This window comes from Aspergillus tubingensis (assembly GCF_013340325.1).
Source record: "Aspergillus tubingensis WU-2223L DNA, scaffold_6, whole genome shotgun sequence".
Lineage (NCBI taxonomy): Eukaryota > Fungi > Ascomycota > Eurotiomycetes > Eurotiales > Aspergillaceae > Aspergillus > Aspergillus tubingensis.
The window spans coordinates 1082428-1101397 of NW_023336280.1; the positions used below are offsets into that span (position 1 = coordinate 1082428).

General features: G+C 53.9%; 7 protein-coding genes across 7 annotated transcripts; 3 read left to right on the forward strand and 4 right to left on the reverse strand.

The window, feature by feature from the left end:
• Window positions 1–107: 107 nt before the first annotated feature.
• On the reverse strand, window positions 108–1716 carry AtWU_04116 (clathrin-mediated endocytosis regulator UBX3; the record flags this gene model as incomplete). The annotated part of the gene is made up of 2 exons (XM_035499227.1): window positions 108–1517; window positions 1582–1716. 2 exons carry the CDS (start codon window positions 1714–1716, stop codon window positions 108–110), a joined length of 1545 nt encoding a protein of 514 aa, XP_035355120.1.
• A 787-nt stretch (window positions 1717–2503) lies between these two features.
• On the forward strand, window positions 2504–5068 carry AtWU_04117 (PAN-complex poly(A)-binding subunit PAN3; the record flags this gene model as incomplete). Its single annotated transcript, XM_035499228.1, has 9 exons — window positions 2504–2579; window positions 2699–2764; window positions 2841–2895; window positions 2963–3126; window positions 3177–3283; window positions 3390–3581; window positions 3632–3776; window positions 3830–3985; window positions 4035–5068. 9 exons carry the CDS (start codon window positions 2504–2506, stop codon window positions 5066–5068), a joined length of 1995 nt encoding a protein of 664 aa, XP_035355121.1.
• Window positions 5069–5577: 509 nt separating this feature from the next.
• On the reverse strand, window positions 5578–7170 carry AtWU_04118 (fasciclin domain-containing protein; the record flags this gene model as incomplete). The annotated part of the gene is made up of 1 exon (XM_035499229.1): window positions 5578–7170. The coding sequence occupies one exon, from the start codon at window positions 7168–7170 to the stop codon at window positions 5578–5580; it is 1593 nt and encodes a 530-aa protein (XP_035355122.1).
• A 670-nt stretch (window positions 7171–7840) lies between these two features.
• On the reverse strand, window positions 7841–8351 carry AtWU_04119 (putative small nuclear ribonucleoprotein (LSM7); the record flags this gene model as incomplete). Its single annotated transcript, XM_035499230.1, has 3 exons — window positions 7841–7968; window positions 8018–8089; window positions 8144–8351. The coding sequence occupies 3 exons, from the start codon at window positions 8349–8351 to the stop codon at window positions 7841–7843; spliced, it is 408 nt and encodes a 135-aa protein (XP_035355123.1).
• Window positions 8352–11104: 2753 nt separating this feature from the next.
• Window positions 11105–13063, forward strand: AtWU_04120 (C6 finger domain protein; the record flags this gene model as incomplete). Its single annotated transcript, XM_035499231.1, has 2 exons — window positions 11105–11720; window positions 11772–13063. 2 exons carry the CDS (start codon window positions 11105–11107, stop codon window positions 13061–13063), a joined length of 1908 nt encoding a protein of 635 aa, XP_035355124.1.
• A 747-nt stretch (window positions 13064–13810) lies between these two features.
• Window positions 13811–14916, forward strand: AtWU_04121 (intradiol ring-cleavage dioxygenase; the record flags this gene model as incomplete). Its single annotated transcript, XM_035499232.1, has 3 exons — window positions 13811–14017; window positions 14088–14569; window positions 14646–14916. 3 exons carry the CDS (start codon window positions 13811–13813, stop codon window positions 14914–14916), a joined length of 960 nt encoding a protein of 319 aa, XP_035355125.1.
• Window positions 14917–14999: 83 nt separating this feature from the next.
• On the reverse strand, window positions 15000–18709 carry AtWU_04122 (putative TGF beta receptor associated protein 1; the record flags this gene model as incomplete). Its single annotated transcript, XM_035499233.1, has 3 exons — window positions 15000–15908; window positions 15953–18501; window positions 18553–18709. The coding sequence occupies 3 exons, from the start codon at window positions 18707–18709 to the stop codon at window positions 15000–15002; spliced, it is 3615 nt and encodes a 1204-aa protein (XP_035355126.1).
• Window positions 18710–18970: the final 261 nt, after the last annotated feature.

Genomic DNA, 18970 nt, shown 5'->3' on the forward strand with positions numbered 1-18970 from the left:
ATAGTCAAAGTGCTGGAAAGTATCTGCAAATCACCCCGACAGCTCCATTATTGCGCCATGCAGCCAGGATTCGGAAACAATACAGTTACAACCGTGGGTCCAAGAGCTTATGCCTCTTCTTCTGACTCCTCGTCGCTGCCGTCATCGATCGGTTCGACTAGAAGGTTCCCTCCTCGGCCGATCTTGTCCCGCACTGATCCCCCAGCTTCCACTTCGTAGACCACCCGCGGCATGGGTGAAACCAGCCGGAACCCATACTGGTGTTCGAAGCCCTCCGGCTTCACTCCTTCTGCAGCCTTTTCTGTTGGCTCCTTCAGGATATCGTAACATTCAACAAACGCGTAGAGCTCGTCAAGCGACGCGTCAGGCGCAAACTTGCGGATGACACGCTCGCCAGAAGGCAGTCGAATACTGATGCGAACAGCGTCCTTGACGTCCGGTCCAGGCTCCTCTGGAATGGTTTGAGCCCGCCATTGCTTCCATTGCTGAAGATCCTGTATGCGCTTCTCCTCGGCCGCTTGACGTTCGGCCGCCTCTTGTTCTTCCCTCTGTCGGGCCGCCTCAGCTTCCCGCCTCTGTCTCGCCCGCTCGCGGTCGATGGCCAGAGAACGCTCGTAGGCGGAGTCCTGCTGTTCACGGAGGCTGCGTGAAGCTTGCTGTTCTGCCCGGGTTGACCGGATGCGCTCGAGAGGCTCCTTGTGCTGCGAGATGGCCGATCGAAGTTTCTCCACAAATTCCGCAGGGGACGTTGTTCCCGATATCCTCGACACAACCGACATCGCATTGGAGGAAACGTTGGGAGTATGGACTAAAGCGGCTGCGAAGGGGAACTTGGTGCAGCGGAGGGAGTTGGCAACCTGATAAGCCTCAGAGTCTTGAACATTCCCTCCCCAGACAAGTAGGTTGTTTTGTGGGTCATTCACAAAGTCGGTCACTTCGCGAGACAGGAGTGTGTCTCGGACCCAGCCATTCGTATCATCATGCTCAGGGGCAAGAAGTACAACTAGGAGGAACTTGAGGTCCCGGTGGGCTTTCTCCAATGCCATGTTATATCCGTTCTCGAGGAAACTGATCGAGTTGGTGCCATATTCCTCCTCGAATTCCCGGATGAACCGGGCGGCCGTGTCTTTGGGACCCAAGGGCCGGCGACCGTTAGTATTTCTCCGGGAGCCTTGAAGAGCGGGGTTCGCTGTCGTGTTAAAGAAGCGCGGAAGGAAGGGAAACAAGGCACCGAATAGGCGGAAGGAGCTGTAGAGTAGTCGGTAGAGGAGGTTGAGCGGAGTAAACAGCAGAGCTAGTATGAAGGGCGGGCGATAGACCGACTGGTCTTCAGGCTGTGTGTTTATCCGGGGTGCTGGCTCAGCAGCACGGGGAATCGGGGTAAATTGCGCAGCAATGTCATCACTCATGAGGTTTTGGGTCTGTCGGGCGGGTCGCGGAGGAGGAGAGTTGAGAGCAGCACGGGCTTCTTCGACGGGATCCGGCCCTTCGCCGTCAAAGAACTTGGAGATGGCAATCTGGAGGCAGCAAATGCTTAGTTCCCAAGGCATCTAGAGGTAGTATGTCGTCATTCGGGCTTACCTGCACGTTCCATTGTGAGCGGCGCAACAAAGGAATGGCTTCCGAATGTTCCTGACCGGTGACCGCAGTATACGTCTCGAGAGCGGACCTCTCGCTGTCGGAGAGTTGGGATATATCAAGCCCGGAGGTGGACATGGTCAATTGACGATCTCATCCATGAACAGAATGGCTGGGAGAGGAGCAGCGAGGCCAGGGAAACTGGCGTGAATGATGAGGTATAGATGAGCCGCGGGGAGTCGTGTGCGTCAGAATAGCCAATTTATTAAGAATATAGAGGGGGAGCTCAAAAAAGAAAAAGTAGCCAGCTCCTAAAGAATGCTCAGGGCATGCAGAATACCTCCACAGATGCAAATCAGGCTGTAGTTAAGGAAGATGGTAGGGAGGGGAAGTCGTGGGGAATGGACGATAGTACTAGCTGGCCTCAGAAGGACAGCTCCGTCATGGCCGGGAGCCACGCTAGACGCGCGCTTGACGCACGAGTGGTCCGTGCACGGGACGGAGTTCGACGCACTCCCGTCCAGTTCCCCCCTCCCACTCCTCCCCCCCGCGCCGCCCTTGGTTCGGATGCTGCCTTGCGGTCTTACTGCCTTGTCACCATCCATGGCATGAGATCTTCGTCCGTTCCTGTCTCCGGACGTTTATTCTCAATTGTTTTGGCTGTTTCCACTGTCTGACGCTCGAAAGGGCGCCCAATCTCGCCATCCCAGCCGTCCTTGGCTGTTGCGGAACATTTACCCTGCCATCAGTGAAACATCGCCTCGACAACGTCTCCGAGGGCATCTCGGATTGTCGAGCTAGTCTACGGGTCTTCTCCATAGAGGAATGTGGTTTCCTCTCGATATTTTAGGTCGCCCGATATTTCTTGACTCAATGGACATACCTGTCCGTTGATCCGCGCCCAACTGTGGATAACGAACTTATCATGGCTACCACGGGAAAGTCTGCAACGCTGGAAGACGCCCGTCGTGGTACGGGGTCTCCGAAGATGAAGGGACGAGGTTAGTTGGACTATGATTTAAATGTCGGCTTCGGGCAACGGACTATGATTCAATGCTCCCGTCGGCCTTTGCTTCTTTCGGCGGTATCAGCTAACATAGTCGTCATCCTGACCTTACAGAGAACGCCAAAGATACGCTGTGTCGCAACGTGACCATATATGGCCGATGTCGCTACGAAGATAAAGGTGCTTAGCCATTCCTTGCCTATTGTTCCTCTTCATGCTCGCTAGGATCCGTCTAACCGTCCGATTGCTTGTGAAGGGTGCGCCTTCAATCACGACCCGCATAAAGTGAATTCAGGATATCAATCAGACAGGTTGGCACTTCCGGGAGAGGCGCGCAATGTTGGAGTCAGAGAGGAGGATGACTTACTCATTTTGCAGTAATAAGAAACGTCTGAACGTCGACTCCCCTAGTTTTACCCCATCCATATTGTCGTCGAATGGATCATCGCCCACTTCCCAATCAGCAACCATGAAGAAAATGGCTACGATCTCGCCCAAGGCTGCGAGCGCAGCTCCCTTCCAACCTAGAAGTATATCATCACGTATGCCCTAACGGTTTCCGGGATGCGAAGCGGAATCTGACAACAATCAGGATCCAACTCCAGCACCCCTACTACTCGCCCGGGTACAATGACCCCCGATTGGTCTGTGGCAGAGGTACAAGAGTTTGTACCTCAGGGATTTGATACTGCACATATGGTAAGGCTGCCAGATCGAGGTGCCCCACGCAGGTTGGCTGCTTCGCATGTCATTTGCAGTGGTGATCCTGCTCGAAGTGTACGTGCTTGCAATGCTAATTGGTTAGGGCTCCCTGCAAGGCAATGGGACTGCCGGTGTTCCCAGCACGAGCGCTTTCGACCCTTTTGTGACCGCCCCGAATCCCCTCTCTGCAGCAAACGCCGTCGGCCCGGTGCAGGCCAATCCTTTCTCGCATGACACTGCTGCAGCGTTGAACGGAGCAGCGTTTTTCGCCAACCAGTCTGGATTCCAGCAGCCAGTAAGCCACTTTTTATCTGTGGTATGAAAATCATCCTAATCAAGCGTTAGGTCCAATATCACATGTATGCCCCGATTGGGCCTCACAGTCAGAATACGTTAGGCTATCAGCGAAACGTACACGACCTTTTCCTCCCTAATGACCTACGGGAGGAAATGCAGAAGAAGGCGGCAGCCACGCTCCAGACACTGCCAAGTTCGTTGCTGACATATGAGTGCGTTTTGTTGACGATGCTGACTTGATGTTAGATACTCAGCTTCCAGCTCAGGTCGATTACTTCCACTCTCTTGTCCCGCTCGATCTCAACCATCAGAAGAACGCTACCATCTTTGGCTTCCCCAGCTGGGTGTACAAAGCCCAGTCCAGTAAGGACGGAAACTTTTACGCTCTCCGGAGACTCGAGGGTACTGTAATCCTTTCCATGCCGTTATCAGGATACTAACTCGTATATAGGTTTCCGGTTGACGAACGAAAAAGCCATCCGCTCCGTGCAAGCTTGGAAGCGTGTCTGCAACGGTAGTGTCGTGACAGTCCACGATGCGTTTACTAGCCGAAGCTTTCAGGACAGCTCCTTGATCTTTGTCACCGACTATCACCCATTGTCGAAGACGCTTGCTGAGCAACACCTTGGCGCCGGAAACCGATTCCAAGGTCGCCATAACACGCACATCCCGGAACAGGTTCTCTGGGGTTACATGACTCAGATTGCCAATGCTTTGAAAGCGATCCATGCCAGTCAACTGGCTGCCAGGATCATTGACCCAAGCAAGATCCTTTTGACTGGGCGAAACCGCATTCGTCTCAACGCCTGCGCCATAATGGATGTGGTTCAATTCGACACCCAGCGATCTCTGGCCGAACTGCAGCGGCAGGATTTGGTCAACTTTGGACAGCTCATCGTCACCCTGGGCGCCAACCAGCCCAATGTTATGCACAACCCTACCAAGGCCATGGAGCACTTCACACGCGCATACACTGCGCAGCTGAAGAACTCGGTCTTCTGGCTGCTGAACGGGCTCCAAAAGGACCAGGAAAGGAATATTGACATTTTTATCACCGGCATCTCATCGACACTGATGTCGACGTTCGACTCCGCCCTTCACCTCGACGACCAATTGACCTCCGACCTGAGTCGCGAACTCGAGAACGGTCGCCTCGTCCGGCTCATGACGAAGCTGAACTTTATCAACGAGCGACCCGAATACGAGCACGATCGTCAATGGTCAGAGAACGGCGAGCGGTACTTCTTGAAGATCTTCCGCGATTACGTCTTCCACCAGGTTGACGCGCAGGGCGATCCAGTCGTCGACCTGGGCCATGTGATCATGTGCCTGAATAAACTGGACGCAGGCACCGACGAAAAAATCACCTTGATCAGCCGCGACGAGCAGAGTTGCTTCGTGGTCAGCTATAAGGAGCTGAAGAAAGCTCTGGAATCGTCATTCCAGGCGCTGCTGAAGCCTTCGGCCAGTAGAAGGCTGCATTGAGTAGTCTGACAGGATTTGACACTATGCATCTGCTACATACATATCTCCAATATGGTATGTTATGAGTGTATCAACTCGCGCTGGCCTATTCTTAAATGACAGATGGATGGATGGGAGGGTGGATATTTTGGATTGAAATCATGGTGGAGGGAATATGTTTCCTATGTTCCAGCGAGGATCTGATATGTCTACATTGACTATTTTTACTGCCAACGATACTTATCCTTAACGCCTACTTCATTATTGATGTAATGGCCGATGATGGATCAAGGCAGGTTTATACAGCAGTGACGGAGAAGAATATTAAGACAGATACGCCATAGTTAGAAATGTATGAGATTGAAGTTCACTTGCAGCTTATTCCAATATATCATCAGTGTAGTGTAACAAGCACAATAACACCACTATATAGATTAACCTTGAAATCAAAAAAGCCCCTACCATTAACCGTCCCTATCTACAAAACCGATAGATACTCAGTATCTCCCTCACAAAGCAAAATAATTCAATCATCCACCATGACCCAACCAACCCCCCACCCTCTCCCTCACCTCCTCCACCCCCATCAAATACCCACCACCATCCCCCCTCTCCCTCGCATCACCCACATCCTCCCTCCCGTGTTCTCTCCTCGGCGGCACCAACACCCTCCCCCCACTCAAAACAAACACATTCCCCTCCGCAGTCAACAACTCCCCGGCCTTCAAGACACCCTGGTACCCATTTATTCGGAGATATGGATACGCGCCGTGGTGACATTTCGCATCGATGAAGAGCCTCTCCGCCTTGCCTTTACCATCATCATCTTCATTATCATTATGTGACTGAGATCTGTGTAATAAACTCTCCATCTCTATATAAAACATGGATTTATCCCCCAGTGGGAAGGTGAGCATATCACCGTGTTTGGTATACAGCTGATCCGAGTAGAGCGTCTCGCCAACCACAATGTGGTACTTCATGATGGCGGAGAGGTATTTATTCCCCTCCGGGGAGAAGAGGAAGGTGAGGGCTTCGGGGGTGAATGTTGCCACGAAGGAGGGGTTGGGGGGGAGGAGGAGGGTCAACCCTCTTCTTTTTCCTTTTTCTTCTTGGTTTTCATTCGGTTTTGTTTGGGGGGATGAGGTGGATGGTTGTGGTTGTGGTTTTGTTTGGTCGTTAGATTGGAGGTGTAGGGCTTTTTTGAGGGCTCTGCTGGTTAGGGTATTGGTATTGGTAAGTACCCTATCCAAACCAGTTCTGTACAGTGCTAGCGTAAAGGTGCTGAACTCTGAGGGAAGGTTGTTAAGTATGGTGATGGTAGAAGGAGGAGGCATGAGAACCGAGTCGATGTGGTAGAGGATGCCATTGGTGGCGTGCTTATCCAGGGAGATGATGCGGCTGTGGAAGTTGAGCATCAGGTCGCGGGTTATGATTGGGCGGACGGTGATGCGTTGGGGGAGGGTATGTTCAGTATGTTCAGTATGGATGTAGGTCGGGACGGTGGGTGATTGGAAGAGTTTGTCGATGGGATAGGAGCCCTTTACGGCGTGGTAGGTGAGGATGTGGTGGATGCGGGCGTGGGTTTCTTTATTGTTGTTGGTATTATGTTCATGGCGGTTTTGGTGGTGATGGTGGTGGAGTTTGCGGATGGCTTCGTTGGTGGGAGCGAAGAAGGTGAGGTTGGTCGAGGTAGTACTGTTCAGAAAGGTTGTAAGGTGATGGTCGTTGCGGATGAAGTGGGCGAGGATGGAGGTATCCGGGTTGGAGAGGATGAGGTCGTAGAGGGTCTTATTGGATGCGGGGTGGCGGAGATATGGGGGTGGAGTGGGATGGCGGAAGGGCGGAGCGAGGTCGGAGACGTGCTGGGCGTAAAGATGGGGTGAATCACTAGGGTTGTAGTTGAGGTAGTTGTTCACGATGGTGGGATAGATGTCGGTTGTGAGGTGGTCGAGGGCTGTTGCGAGGGTGGTGGTTATGCCATTGATTAGGTCGGGGTTTATATTCTCGTCGGTGACGGTGATACTATTGTCATCGTGCTCGGGCAGAGGGTTATGGTGGAATGGGAAGACGAGGGCGGTGGTGAAGGGCAAGACCACGAGGGCCCAGAGGGGGATTTTCATTATGGGCTGGCCAGTTTATGGTGATGGAGAAGATATTAATGGGGTCTGTTGCAGACAATGCTGCTCGTTGTGTTGCGTTGCAGGGATCAGTTTTTTTCTATCTAGACGAGGGCAGGCCAGCTGGGCCTAGACCCCTCTGCCGGGCTGAGCCTAATGCTCAGTAACATCATGAAGGAGATACAAATATTATCATGGTGAAACGCACTAACTTTAACATTGTGGGTTACAGCATCATACACGGCAGCATATTGGAGGAATCGACAGGTTGTTCATGACGACAGAGGATGATGTCATGACCACACACAGGGCGGAAAGTAAGCTGATTGTAGGCAGTCAAGTGCCCGCCATTACTATGTAGTATATTCTGGTATTGTGCTATGCATGGCTTCATGCAGGTACAAGTCAACGCTCAGGGCGCACATAATACATTTCATCATCTGCCTTCGTAGGGTGTGTATAGTAAGATTCCGTCCACCGTCCGTGGTGAACGGCAACATCGAGATAGACGCAGACTCATCGACCACATCCAGCAGGACGTGAGGCGGACGAGTGCTGCAACCATTGTCGTCAATTGTGCGGGGCATGCACATGGCTGGTCACTCCAAGGAGACACCGCATTAGGCACCAACAAACCGCCAAGTTGCTCTGATATCGGCCTCAGAGCACGTGATTACTCTTCGGGTTGCACGAAGGGGTTGGCAATCTCCTCGCTGCCGTCGGCGGGCGAGATCAGGACGATGATGGTGCCACGGGCCACGACGAGGCCCAGCGAGCGAGTGTTCTCATTGCCCTCGTCATCTGTGATGGTCAGTAGGGAGTAGTAGTGGGGAGATTGCAGGGGGCTTACCGCGCATGGATTCCTTGACATCGTCCAGGACCAGGTTCATAAGCTGGTCATATCCCTTGAGCAGACCAACAACTGGACATGATCATTAGTCAAAGCATTGTAAAGTAACAGTAGGGTGGGTCTTACCCTCACGACCGCCATTGAACTTGACGCGCACCTCCTTGTCCATGTACTTGTTCAAATCGAGGATGTTTTCCTTCTTGGGCTTCTCCTGCTGCTGCTGCTGAGCACCGCCACCAGCACCGCCACCTCTGTGGGCGCCACGACCGCCAGACCGGTCATAGCCTCCGCCGCGGCCGCGACCACCTCCACGGAACGAGCCTCTTTCGGACATGGCTTGGCTGGGAGGGAGTGTTTAGGTTGGGGAGGGGGGAAGCACTTAGTAGTAGATTATGTGTGAAAGGGTGGGTTTGGTCCAATTAGGAAGGGGAGTGGATTAGATAATGTGGTGTCGGGTAAAGAAAATGAGGGGAAGGAGGGGAAATGCAGAGATGAACCAGCTAGACTAGTGAATAGATGGGAACAACAAGGGGAAATCGGAATGGACTGGCCGGCAGCTCCCTGGAATGGCACACCGGTGTGGACGAAAATGCCAAATTGGGCCGGACGGGAATTTCACGGGGGCGGAGGAAGTCAGTCAGTCAGTCAGTCAAAGCTGTTGGAAGGAAACTCTGACTATGAGGGATTTTCAGCCGTCGCAGCAATAGCAAAAAGCAGCAGTAGCAGCAGCAGCAGCGCAGCAACAAGCAAAACAAGCGTGAATCACGAGGTTGAGCCAGTCACGGGATCTGTGGACGCTGGGAGGAGGAGATCGGAAAACTCTTTTGAACTTCCTGGCAATTAATGACGGTAAGAATACACAACATCTGTCATATTTCCGATATTGACAGTACTTGACCACCGGCCCGGGTTAGCGCGTATCGTGGGGGGGCTGGAACCCGGCCAGTGTCGGACACACGCGCCCATCACAGCCCGGCCTTTGCTGGTCCAGTTTGATGAAAGGCTTTTTAGGCAACCATCTACATCCGATTGATCCTATGAAATGTCTCACACTGAGAAGAAGGGGAGGCTTCTCCATCAGCTATCATGCACATCCAAACAATGAGTCGAGTATAAGAACTTATGGGAGGGTATGAAACCCGAAGCTCCCTGATCGACTGGCACCGGCTCAGCACGGGCGGAGCACGACCCCCGTCCGAAAGGATGAGCTGGTCCAGGCCGGGTTCCGAGCGGCCTCCAACTGGTGCACAATCACGAAACCCATGACGCCAGCCAAACCGATACCCATTGGATAAGTTCCGGAAGGAAACGGAGCACCAACATCAAAGCAACTTCCACCTGGCCGCCAGAGGACAACGTGTCAGATAGTCGTCCTCCTCCTGCTTTACTTGTCTGTCCCTGGAGTCCGCCGCAAGGGGGATTGCAACCCCAGACACATACATACATACATACGCTTGGAATCGGAACCATGTCAATGCTGATGATAAGGGGAGTAGGGGAGAGGGGAATTGTCGGAGATGTAACATCGGGGTCAGTTAGTGTGTTCGTATACTCGCTAGTTTCTGCCATACATACATTCATTGTTGGTGTCTATTTACTCCAAACAAGGGCCCCAATAACCGGCCCTACTGGAAAGTTGTCGGTTCGATGCCCCGGCCTGGACTGCCTTGATAACGGGCGCATGGGCGGCGTATTGACGTATGGTTATGACATGTTATGTATGTTAAATGACCAGCGGAAGAGCCCGGCGGGACTCCGCCCTACCTTAGGTAAGCGATAACCGGTCACTCGTCAATTCCTCTCGCTAGGTTTGGCAGGAGAGGAGTGGAAGTGATTGCTGTGTTGTTAGCCATCGTAAGTCAATCAAGAGACTGCCCCAGTCTATGGTTTATGGAAGGGGTAATCCATTTTAGATAAAGACTCGGATCACGCAGGAACTCAGCGGGGATACAAGACAGACAGACAGACAGACAGAAGAAAGACATCCCTATCGGCCAGGCGCGATCAGGCTACCAATTTGTTTTGCGGAAGATCGCCATCACCCACTTGCAGGCCTTTTAGCTCGGTCCACTCGGCATCTCCAGAAGGTAACTTACTACTATCTTGTCCGTCAGTCACTCCCTCTGCCAGTCCTTTCATTAGTTCCCTATCAATCCCATCCCATCCTCTCGCCCGTTCCGCCATCCACAGCGTCACCAGCATCCATTCGGCGGTATCATTGGCCATCACTTCCACCATCCCGTCCCTGCAATCGATTAGTGTTGTTGTTGCTGCTGCGGGTTGGGACATTCTTTTTTGCTGGTGTTGCTACAGCTAGTAGTACTTAGTTGTTAGTTGTTAGTAAATAGAAATAGATATCGTCCCATCCAGTCCTTATCCTGCGCCTTTTTTATCATTCATTACTTACTAGTTCAGAAACTAACCTGGTCAACGGCTTCCCCCAACCCTCTTCCTCCCGGCCGTAACTCCGTCCGCCTTTGCCTGTCGGTTCGTCTTCCTCCTAACATTTCCTTCTCTTGCCTCTCTCTCTCTCTCTCCCCCATCTTTTCCTCTTCCTCCCTCCCTCCTCTCTCCTCTCCCCTCTCCTCCTCTCCGGTTCCTATCTTCTCTCCTCTCCATCCTTCTCTCTCTTTCTTCCTCTTCTCCTCTTCCTCCTCCCCTTCCCCTCCACTCCCTCTTCTTTCTCCCACTTCTTCCCTTCTCTACTCTTTCTTCTCTGGGTACTCTTCCTCCCCCACATTTTCCTCCCTTCCGACACTGGATCCTCCCCCCTCCCCCAATTTTCCCAAGTTTTTTTTTCCGTTGGGGTCGCCGATTACCTAACTCGAACGCAGCACGCGCTGCCCAGTGGCTGAACCTGAACCCGCACTCTGGAGCCTGATGCTCCGCCATCGGCAGCCCGTCTTTCGCCAGTATTCTCATTACTCATTTCCTCTATAAACCCTTTTTTCCTCTCTGGGTTCCTCCCATTTATCCCTCCCCCCCTCCCTGCCCCGTATTTTCCGCGACTCTTCGCTTTGTCGCAATCCACCCGGATTTCCCTACCTCACTTCCTCCTTGGAGTCGCCTACTACCTCCGGCATCACCATGGAGTCCAGAACCGCGACGGCTGAGCCGTCCAGTAAACGACCGCGCTCACCTTCCGGCGATTTCCCTCCTATCGCGTCCAAGGTTCCCAAAACCCATTCGAATCACCTGCAGATCAACTACCTCGCCCGCCAATACCCGGATAACCTTCCTCTCGTCTCCGTCGATGATACTATGCCCGCCATTGTGCATCTCATTGGCGAGTACGACGGCGTCTTACATCGTCACGAAAGCATCGCCGGGAACTTGGGCGCTTGTCCGCTGGGGCCCATCCTGATCAAGCGCTTCGAGCGCTTGTTCGATGGGCCGCCTCGCGTGCTCAAGTCGCATGGCAAGGACTCCCCGAATGTGACCTGGCTGGATGTGGTCGAGTTTGCCAAGAACAAGCCCGAGCAGTTCAACCTGGAAAAATCGCGCAACGGGGTGCGAGTGTGTCAATTCTACACCAAGCAGTGTCGGGTGGAGATCAGCGAGGAGGATTTTGTGTTGATCGCCTCGGGGATGCCCCAGAAGATGATCCCCCCGCAGCCGATCATTGAGGATGAGGAGAAGGAATTGGGCGCATTGGAGATTCTGGAGAAGAACCTCCAGCAGATCATCCAGATGGCCGACCAGGGTATGTCTGACATGGATATCTTCTACAAGCTAAACTAACCATTGTTGCTAGTGTCTGCCCGCGCCCGACAACTGAATCACCGTCTGAAGAACCGCCGGACGGCAATCGTCACCCGTCGGGAGAACGACATGTCGCTCCACTCGCAGCGACAGCAGCAACAACATCGTTCCATCAGCCCTGCGTGGCGCGATGCCAATGGCCATGCTCAGAACCCGAATGGTAGCACCCCTGCCAGCGCCCAGTCTCCCTCCACTGGTTTTGTTGCCGTGAATGCCGGCCGGCCCGGCGGCGGAGAAGCCACTGTGGAGGAGAATGCGCTGTCGTCGCAGTTTATGTTCTCGCATTCCAATACGGACAATGTTACTATCATTAACGGCACCTCTATCAAAGGCGCCTCGCCGACGACCCGCGCCGAGCTCATGAAGAAGTTCTTTACTACCCAGGATCGCCAGGCGCGCAGCTATGAAGAGGGCCCCGGCTCCAGTAGTCGGCAGTCGTCCCGGCCGCGGCCGCGAGCGTCGGATGCGGCGGACTACAACTTGTACACTCCGGCACCCGCTACGGTTGCCATTCCCAATACACCCTCCTCGCTTCTGCCACCGCCCAAGTCCCACCACCACGAAAAGGATGACGGCGGCCCGCACAAGATGGAGATGGTGGCGCGCATGGAAGAACTCTCACGGGGCGAGCGCATCCTGCCGCCCTGCGATCGGTGTCGCCGGCTACACATGGATTGTTTGAAGAACCTGACTGCCTGCATGGGGTGCACGAAGAAGCATGCCAAGTGTTCCTGGAAGGACGTCAAGGAGGACGAGCTGCGCGAGACACGGGTCGACCGTACGTCCCGGGAACGAGCGGAGGAGCCGCCTTCGTCCAAGGAGGCCTCTTCGACCCATCCACTGCCTACTCCCGTGGCAGCACCACCGTCGACGGCGGCCCCGACACCGGTGTCTGGACCGATGTTGCCCGAGACGGAGCAGCGACCTCGTGAGCGCGAGGTGCCGTCCGAGTATAGCGTGCGCCGCGAGTCCGCGCCGACAGGAGGACCGGTTGCGGGGATGGCGCTAGCCAAGGAGACGTCACCGCGGCGGGCCATGAGCGAGATGCATGGGAGCAGCGGGATGAGCCATGAGCGACGAGTCAGCCTGCATCGGCACGCGGAGGCGGACGACGACGACCCGGATGCCAACCAGCGGCTGATGCAGGCAATTCTGGATACGGTGGACCACCACACGCGGGTGGCGGCGGCGGTGAAGGAGGGACATGAAGTGAGCAATGAGCGGGAGCGGGAGCGCGAGCAGGAACGAGAACGAGAGCGGGAGCGGAAGTTGGTGCGGGCATAGCTTGACGACCCGACTTTGTTTGGACATTATGGATTGGATATGGGTACTTGGACAGGGAGTTGTAATTAGGTTTTTGATTGAGCGAGTTAGCGGATATACCGGTTTGAATTCTGGATGAATGATGGATTGGATGGATTGGATATTGGATATTGGATAGCATGGATGGGCATAGCATAATGTGACTGCATGCATACAGTGTACAGAACCAGGGAATAATTGTGTCGGAGTTTGTCATTCCCGCCGCGGCACCAACTGCCGATGGGCGATCCGCACCCCGCATACAGGCTGAACAGTCAACAGGCACTACTACTGAATACAATGACTACGTGCAAACTGCAAAGAGAAGTCAATACATGCACCCCACAGATCGTCCCGATCCCTCGATCCAATACACGCATATATCCCTAAACCCATAAATCCGAACACTCAATAAGAATGAACTCGGGAATGGCCATAGCCGACCCTCCTCGCTGAGTGATGCTTACGTAGCAGCGTATCCGAACCAACCCAACCAATAACCATCCCTCAATTTACACCCACCACCCACCACCCACCATCGGAAATGTGGGGTGTCCCCGCAGTCAACATATAGAAGAGTAACACCCCCCACCAACCCATCTCCATATCCAGTGCAATTGTGCCTCTTCCTCTCCCCAATTGCATCCTCACCCTTAACCCAAATAACTACACCAAAAGAGAAAAGATTAGAAAAGAAAGATGGACCCCAGCAAAGTGAAAATCCCCCCAATGAAAGACCTAACGGTCGACAACATCACCGAGAACGTGATCCGAATCAACTCGCTCTGTGAAGACGAACGTTTGAAATACATTCTCGAGCGACTCGTCACACACCTCCACGACTTCGCAAGAGAAACCCGTCTTAGCACGGACGAATGGATGACCGGGTTGAGATTCCTCACGGAAGTAGGCAAGATTTGTTCGGATGTTAGACAGGTATATATCCCCTTCCCCCACCAATTCCCCCACAATTTCCATAGCTACTAACCCTCCAAAACCACACCAGGAATACATCCTCCTCTCAGATATACTAGGCCTCTCCATCCTCGTCGACTCCATCGACCACCCCAAACCCCCCAACAGCACCGAAGGCACAGTCCTGGGCCCATTCCACACGCACGACGCCGAGCCCCTCACCCCGGGGGCCAGCATCAGCCACGATCCCGCCGGCGAGCCCCTCCTCGTCGTCTGCACGGTGAAAGATACCCACGGGAAGCCTGTGAAAGACGTGAAGATCGATATTTGGGAGACGGATTCGACGGGCCATTATGATGTGCAGTACCCCGGGAGGGATGGACCTGACGGTCGATGCATTATGACTTCTGATGACCAGGGAGTGTTCTGGTTCAAGGCGATCACGCCCGTCCCCTACCCGATTCCGCATGATGGGCCGGTTGGGAAGTTGTTGAAGTTGTTGGGGAGACATCCGTATCGGCCGAGTCATATGCATTTTATGTTTGAGAAGGGGGGGTTTGATCATTTGATTACGTATGTACTTTCTTTCCGGAGGGGAGGGGGGGATGTGGGTATGGGTATGGGATTGGGCTAACTGTGTGTGGTGTAGGGCGCTGTATCTCCGGAATGATCCCTATGAGACTTCTGATGCCGTCTTTGGGGTCAAGGATTCGCTGGTCGTGGATATTGGTAAGGCCGGGCCGGAGTATGCGGCCAAGTATGGGGTTTCGGAGGATCATGCCCTCCTCACTTATGACTTTGTGCTGGTGAGTGATGAGGAGACGAGTGAGTTGAGGGCGAGGAATTCCAAGGAGGCGTTGGATAAGTTGGGGAGGAAGGTCAGGATTGTTAATGGGTTGCCGGTGCCGGAGTTGGATTGATTTTCTTTTTCCTTTCTTTGGTATGGTCTGGGTCATGTAATTGATAAGTGTCATGTGAATGTATTCTTTATTAGGTATATACATCATTCGTTAATGTGGACATTGGTGTTGGCTTCGGCTTCGGCATTCACCATCTCTCCGAAATCACTTCCCTCCGCTGCTGCTCCGCCATCCTTCAGTCGGCGCAGTCCACTCTCGTCTTCCACCCAGCCACCTAGCTTCTCCACTCCTGCGATATACTCTGTTCCAATGCGCAGGTTCAGCCCCGCGCTCAATGCCCGCTCGATCCGCACTTCGCGTCCCTCGGCAATCAGTACCCGGAACACATGCCCCAGGAACCCGCTCAGGAGGTCCACGCTCCACTCGTCCGGTACGACGCGCAGCACCTCGCCCACGTCGAACCACGCTGCGAATCGGCCCAGCAGATCGCTTGTCCGCTCGAGCCGCTCGGATGGATCCTGGATCAGCAGGAACTCGTCCAGCAGGTACCGGAAGAGCTCGGATTGCAGGGGGCGCTCGGCGAATTCGACCAAGGCTCCTGTCGTGCTGGTGCTGCGCGGGCCGCCGAAGAGGCAGTATCGCACCGCGGAGTCGTAGTCGCCCAAGCCGTGGGTGAGTAGGTGGAGTGCCTCGCGGTGTCGGCCTTGTAGGCCGTCGAGAATCACTGATTCTGATACCAGTTCGTTTTGGAACGGCTCGATCCGCGCGAGCACCGCTGGGATGGAGTATGTTAGGTTGCGCGCGGGCAGGGAGGTAAAGTGTCCGCCGCTGCCTCCTCCGAGGAGTTGGAGCAGGCGGAGTCGGGATTGCCACCATGGCTCGGCGGGTGTGTTTTCGGTGATGAAATTCATGTAGGTGGGTTTGGGTGGCTGCAGGGCGCGATACGTAGAGTAGGATTCTGCGAGCGATGCACGCGCTTCTGGGGAGGACTCAAGCACGGAGAGCACGGTGTCTAGGTAGTAGGAGAGTAGGTCGTCCGCGTATTGGGTGTGCTGGACGTGTTAGCATGATTCAAATAAATGAGGATGGCGCTTACATTTCGAACGAAGACGAGATGCTCCAAATACACCTGCACCGCGTTTGGCGCGCGCTCTTTGAGCAAGCTGACCACATCCGTAGTCTCCAACTTGACCCGGCTCGTGCCGTCGGAGAACACTTGGATTCCCAAGTTAGGATTGCGCTGGGCCAGCCATGCTCCGTACTCCTCCACCAACTGTGCGTCCTTGATCTTGACCAAGTACCGTCGCATCTGCGCTTCGGTTCCACCCACGGTGACCTCACCACCGCGATCCTCCTCGCCATCGATGATCCGTCGCCAGGTTTTGAGGACATTCCCCGACATTCTGTGGCTCTGATACAAACGGCTGAGCACAAACAAGCGCCGGTAGCTTTCCAGCAGCGACACTGCCCGGTCAAAGCTACCCTTCCAGTTGTCCACTAGACGGTTCAATTCCGCGCGAATAGAAGACTTCGCGCGTTGTTCGGCTGACAATTGTGCATCTTGCTCCAGAAGCAGGTGCAGAAGAGCTGCATCGACACTGTCGAATACATAGTTTTCATCCGTGATACTGCCGTAACCCCTCTTCTGCTGCCAGGAGAATAAGAACCGCTTGATCATATCCAGAACTGCTGCGTCGGAAGCTCCGCTATTCTCTGTCTTGTCGAGCCGCTGCACGTAGGATTCCGTGACCTCAGCAAGACCAGCATGAACCCAGATTCCCTGCGGGCCCTGGAGAACCTCGCGTCGCAAGAGGGGAACTAGCAGCAACGCAATACGCGGATCTAGTTCTCCAACTATGAGGGCTCGCTCTGTGTCATCAATGATCGCATCGCTTCGGACAGTCGGGTCCATGAAAATGAGGTCTGCGAAAAGAAGCAGGCTTGCTTTCTGCTTCACATAATTCAAGCCCAAGAATTCCGATTCAGACTTGGGATCCGTTGTCTGGACATGATGAATGATATCGGCAACTGCTTTCCGGAAAGCTTTGGAGTCGCGAGCGCCTGTCTCCTGAGCCGCCTGTAGAGCATCATTGAGCTGTGTGGTCAGTGGATTTCTCACCACCCGCCATATCTGGTTGCCATTCCACAGCACCATGCTGCTTTGCGTCTGGCCTAATTCACGCGCAAACCTGGCTTCTTCGGCGTTTCTTTCCGCTTCCCAGCCGCGCTCCTTTGAGCCTTCTGAGTCCGTCAATTCTTGAGCCTCAAAGAGCTCCTTTTCTTTTTGCAGATGTTCGATCGATGATTGCGTTCGTGGGTCGGCTGCCGGTACATGGGGCGACAACGGAGTTTTTAGACGAACCATACGTAGCAGATTCCCCAGTTCAGATACCTCGAGCTTGCTTGGGCTAATTGTATGGCACAGACCAGCATGGGTAGTCTGCATGTCGTTGGCCGACGGTATTTCTACCCAGGTTTTGTGGTCCTCCGCCTCCCCGGGATCGACATCCCAGAGCTGCACTTCCAGGAACTTCCGTTTCTGGCCATCCTGTTCTGATTCTATAACCGCCAGAAGAAGCTCATCCTGCGTGTTCTCCGGTGATGGTATCATATGAGTTTCGTCGCCCTTGTCGATCACAATTGACTCGGGGTATTTGTGAAATGTTATCGTACCACGGACCACATCGCCATCTACATTAACAAACATGCCAACTCCGGGCTCAGTTGTATCGGTTCCTCTAACGAGCAAGAACTCCGACGAGGTCGGTGACAGCACATGAGGCTTCAGCTGTGTGGGCGGCTTAGGTATGGGTGGAAGGGGTTTTCGGTCATCGGGACTTGACTGGGAGTCGCGGGTCGAGTGGGTTGGAGATATCCTCGGAGAAGCACTTCCGGCTCGGTCTTTCGAAATAGATTGTCGCGGAGTTCCAGCAGGAGACAGCTCTGGCGTAACAGAGCTAGACCTATCATGTGGTGAGGTATGAGTCTTTGGCTGCAGCATCCCAGCGAACGGATTTGGACCGGAGCCTCTGTCATGCTGGCTCTCCAGCGGCGAGGTTGCGAAGGGTGACGAGGGAGATCTGTCTCCGGCAGGACCCGAGCCGAATGCCTCGCTGGAAAATGAGACAGGAAAGAGCTGGATCTTCTGTTGGTTTTCCACGTCCAATAAAGAGTACGCATGTGTATCAGCAGCGCAGGCGATTATGCCTCTCCGCGCCGCCACCAGGCAGCCAGGAAACTCAATGTTCCTTATCCGTCGAGCATCATCGCCAATTCTGACCAACATCATGCGGTTCTGGGCGGCGATCATGATAACTGGGTTTTCCGACTCATCCGTTGCATTCAAGTCCAACCCACCGATCCAGCGACAGTTGTTAACCTTGGTGTTCCCGAAGGCCGGACTGAGCTCCGGCAGCATGTAGAATGTAGCCGTTCCATTGCACAGCACACACGCCTTGTTCACCGTTGGCAGTAACACAATTTGCTGTATTCCCGGAAGTTTTGCTGACGGAGGCTGGGAGAAAGGGATTGGTAGTCTTGAGGCGAGGATGAATGATGGCTCGTTCGACTTGTCCGATGGGTCCGGTGGAAGGCAGACGAAATGCAGGATCTCGGCGGCAGAGGTACCAATGTATAGATTGTCATCTAGAAATCATCCAATTAGCTTGGCTCTATCATCAACAATGCTGGACGCACTCCAATACTCGACGCAGGTGATATGGACTTCATCGTCATCATTGTCCGCATTCAAGGGCACCTGGTCGAAGAGAGACCGGAACACATAAGGTGCAGCTTTTGGAGGGCCAATCTTCCGCCTTTTGCGCGGGCTGATGCCCTCCTCTTCCGACACCATGATGAGGCCAGCTCGGTGTCTTGAGAGATGGTTCCTGACAAGATGGAGACGTGAGGGGAAGGAAGATCAGGACAGGAACTGGGAGGAGCTTCAGTCGGGCGAGGCTGGGCGCGGGTGGGCCCGCCCGGGGTTATCTGCTGACTCAGGTGGAGTCCATTCTATGATTGCACTTAGTTATCAGTCTATCACTTTAACTATAGTCATATCTTGTGAAGAACTGCAATTGATGGGCAGTCATCTTCTACTTCATGAATACTGTCT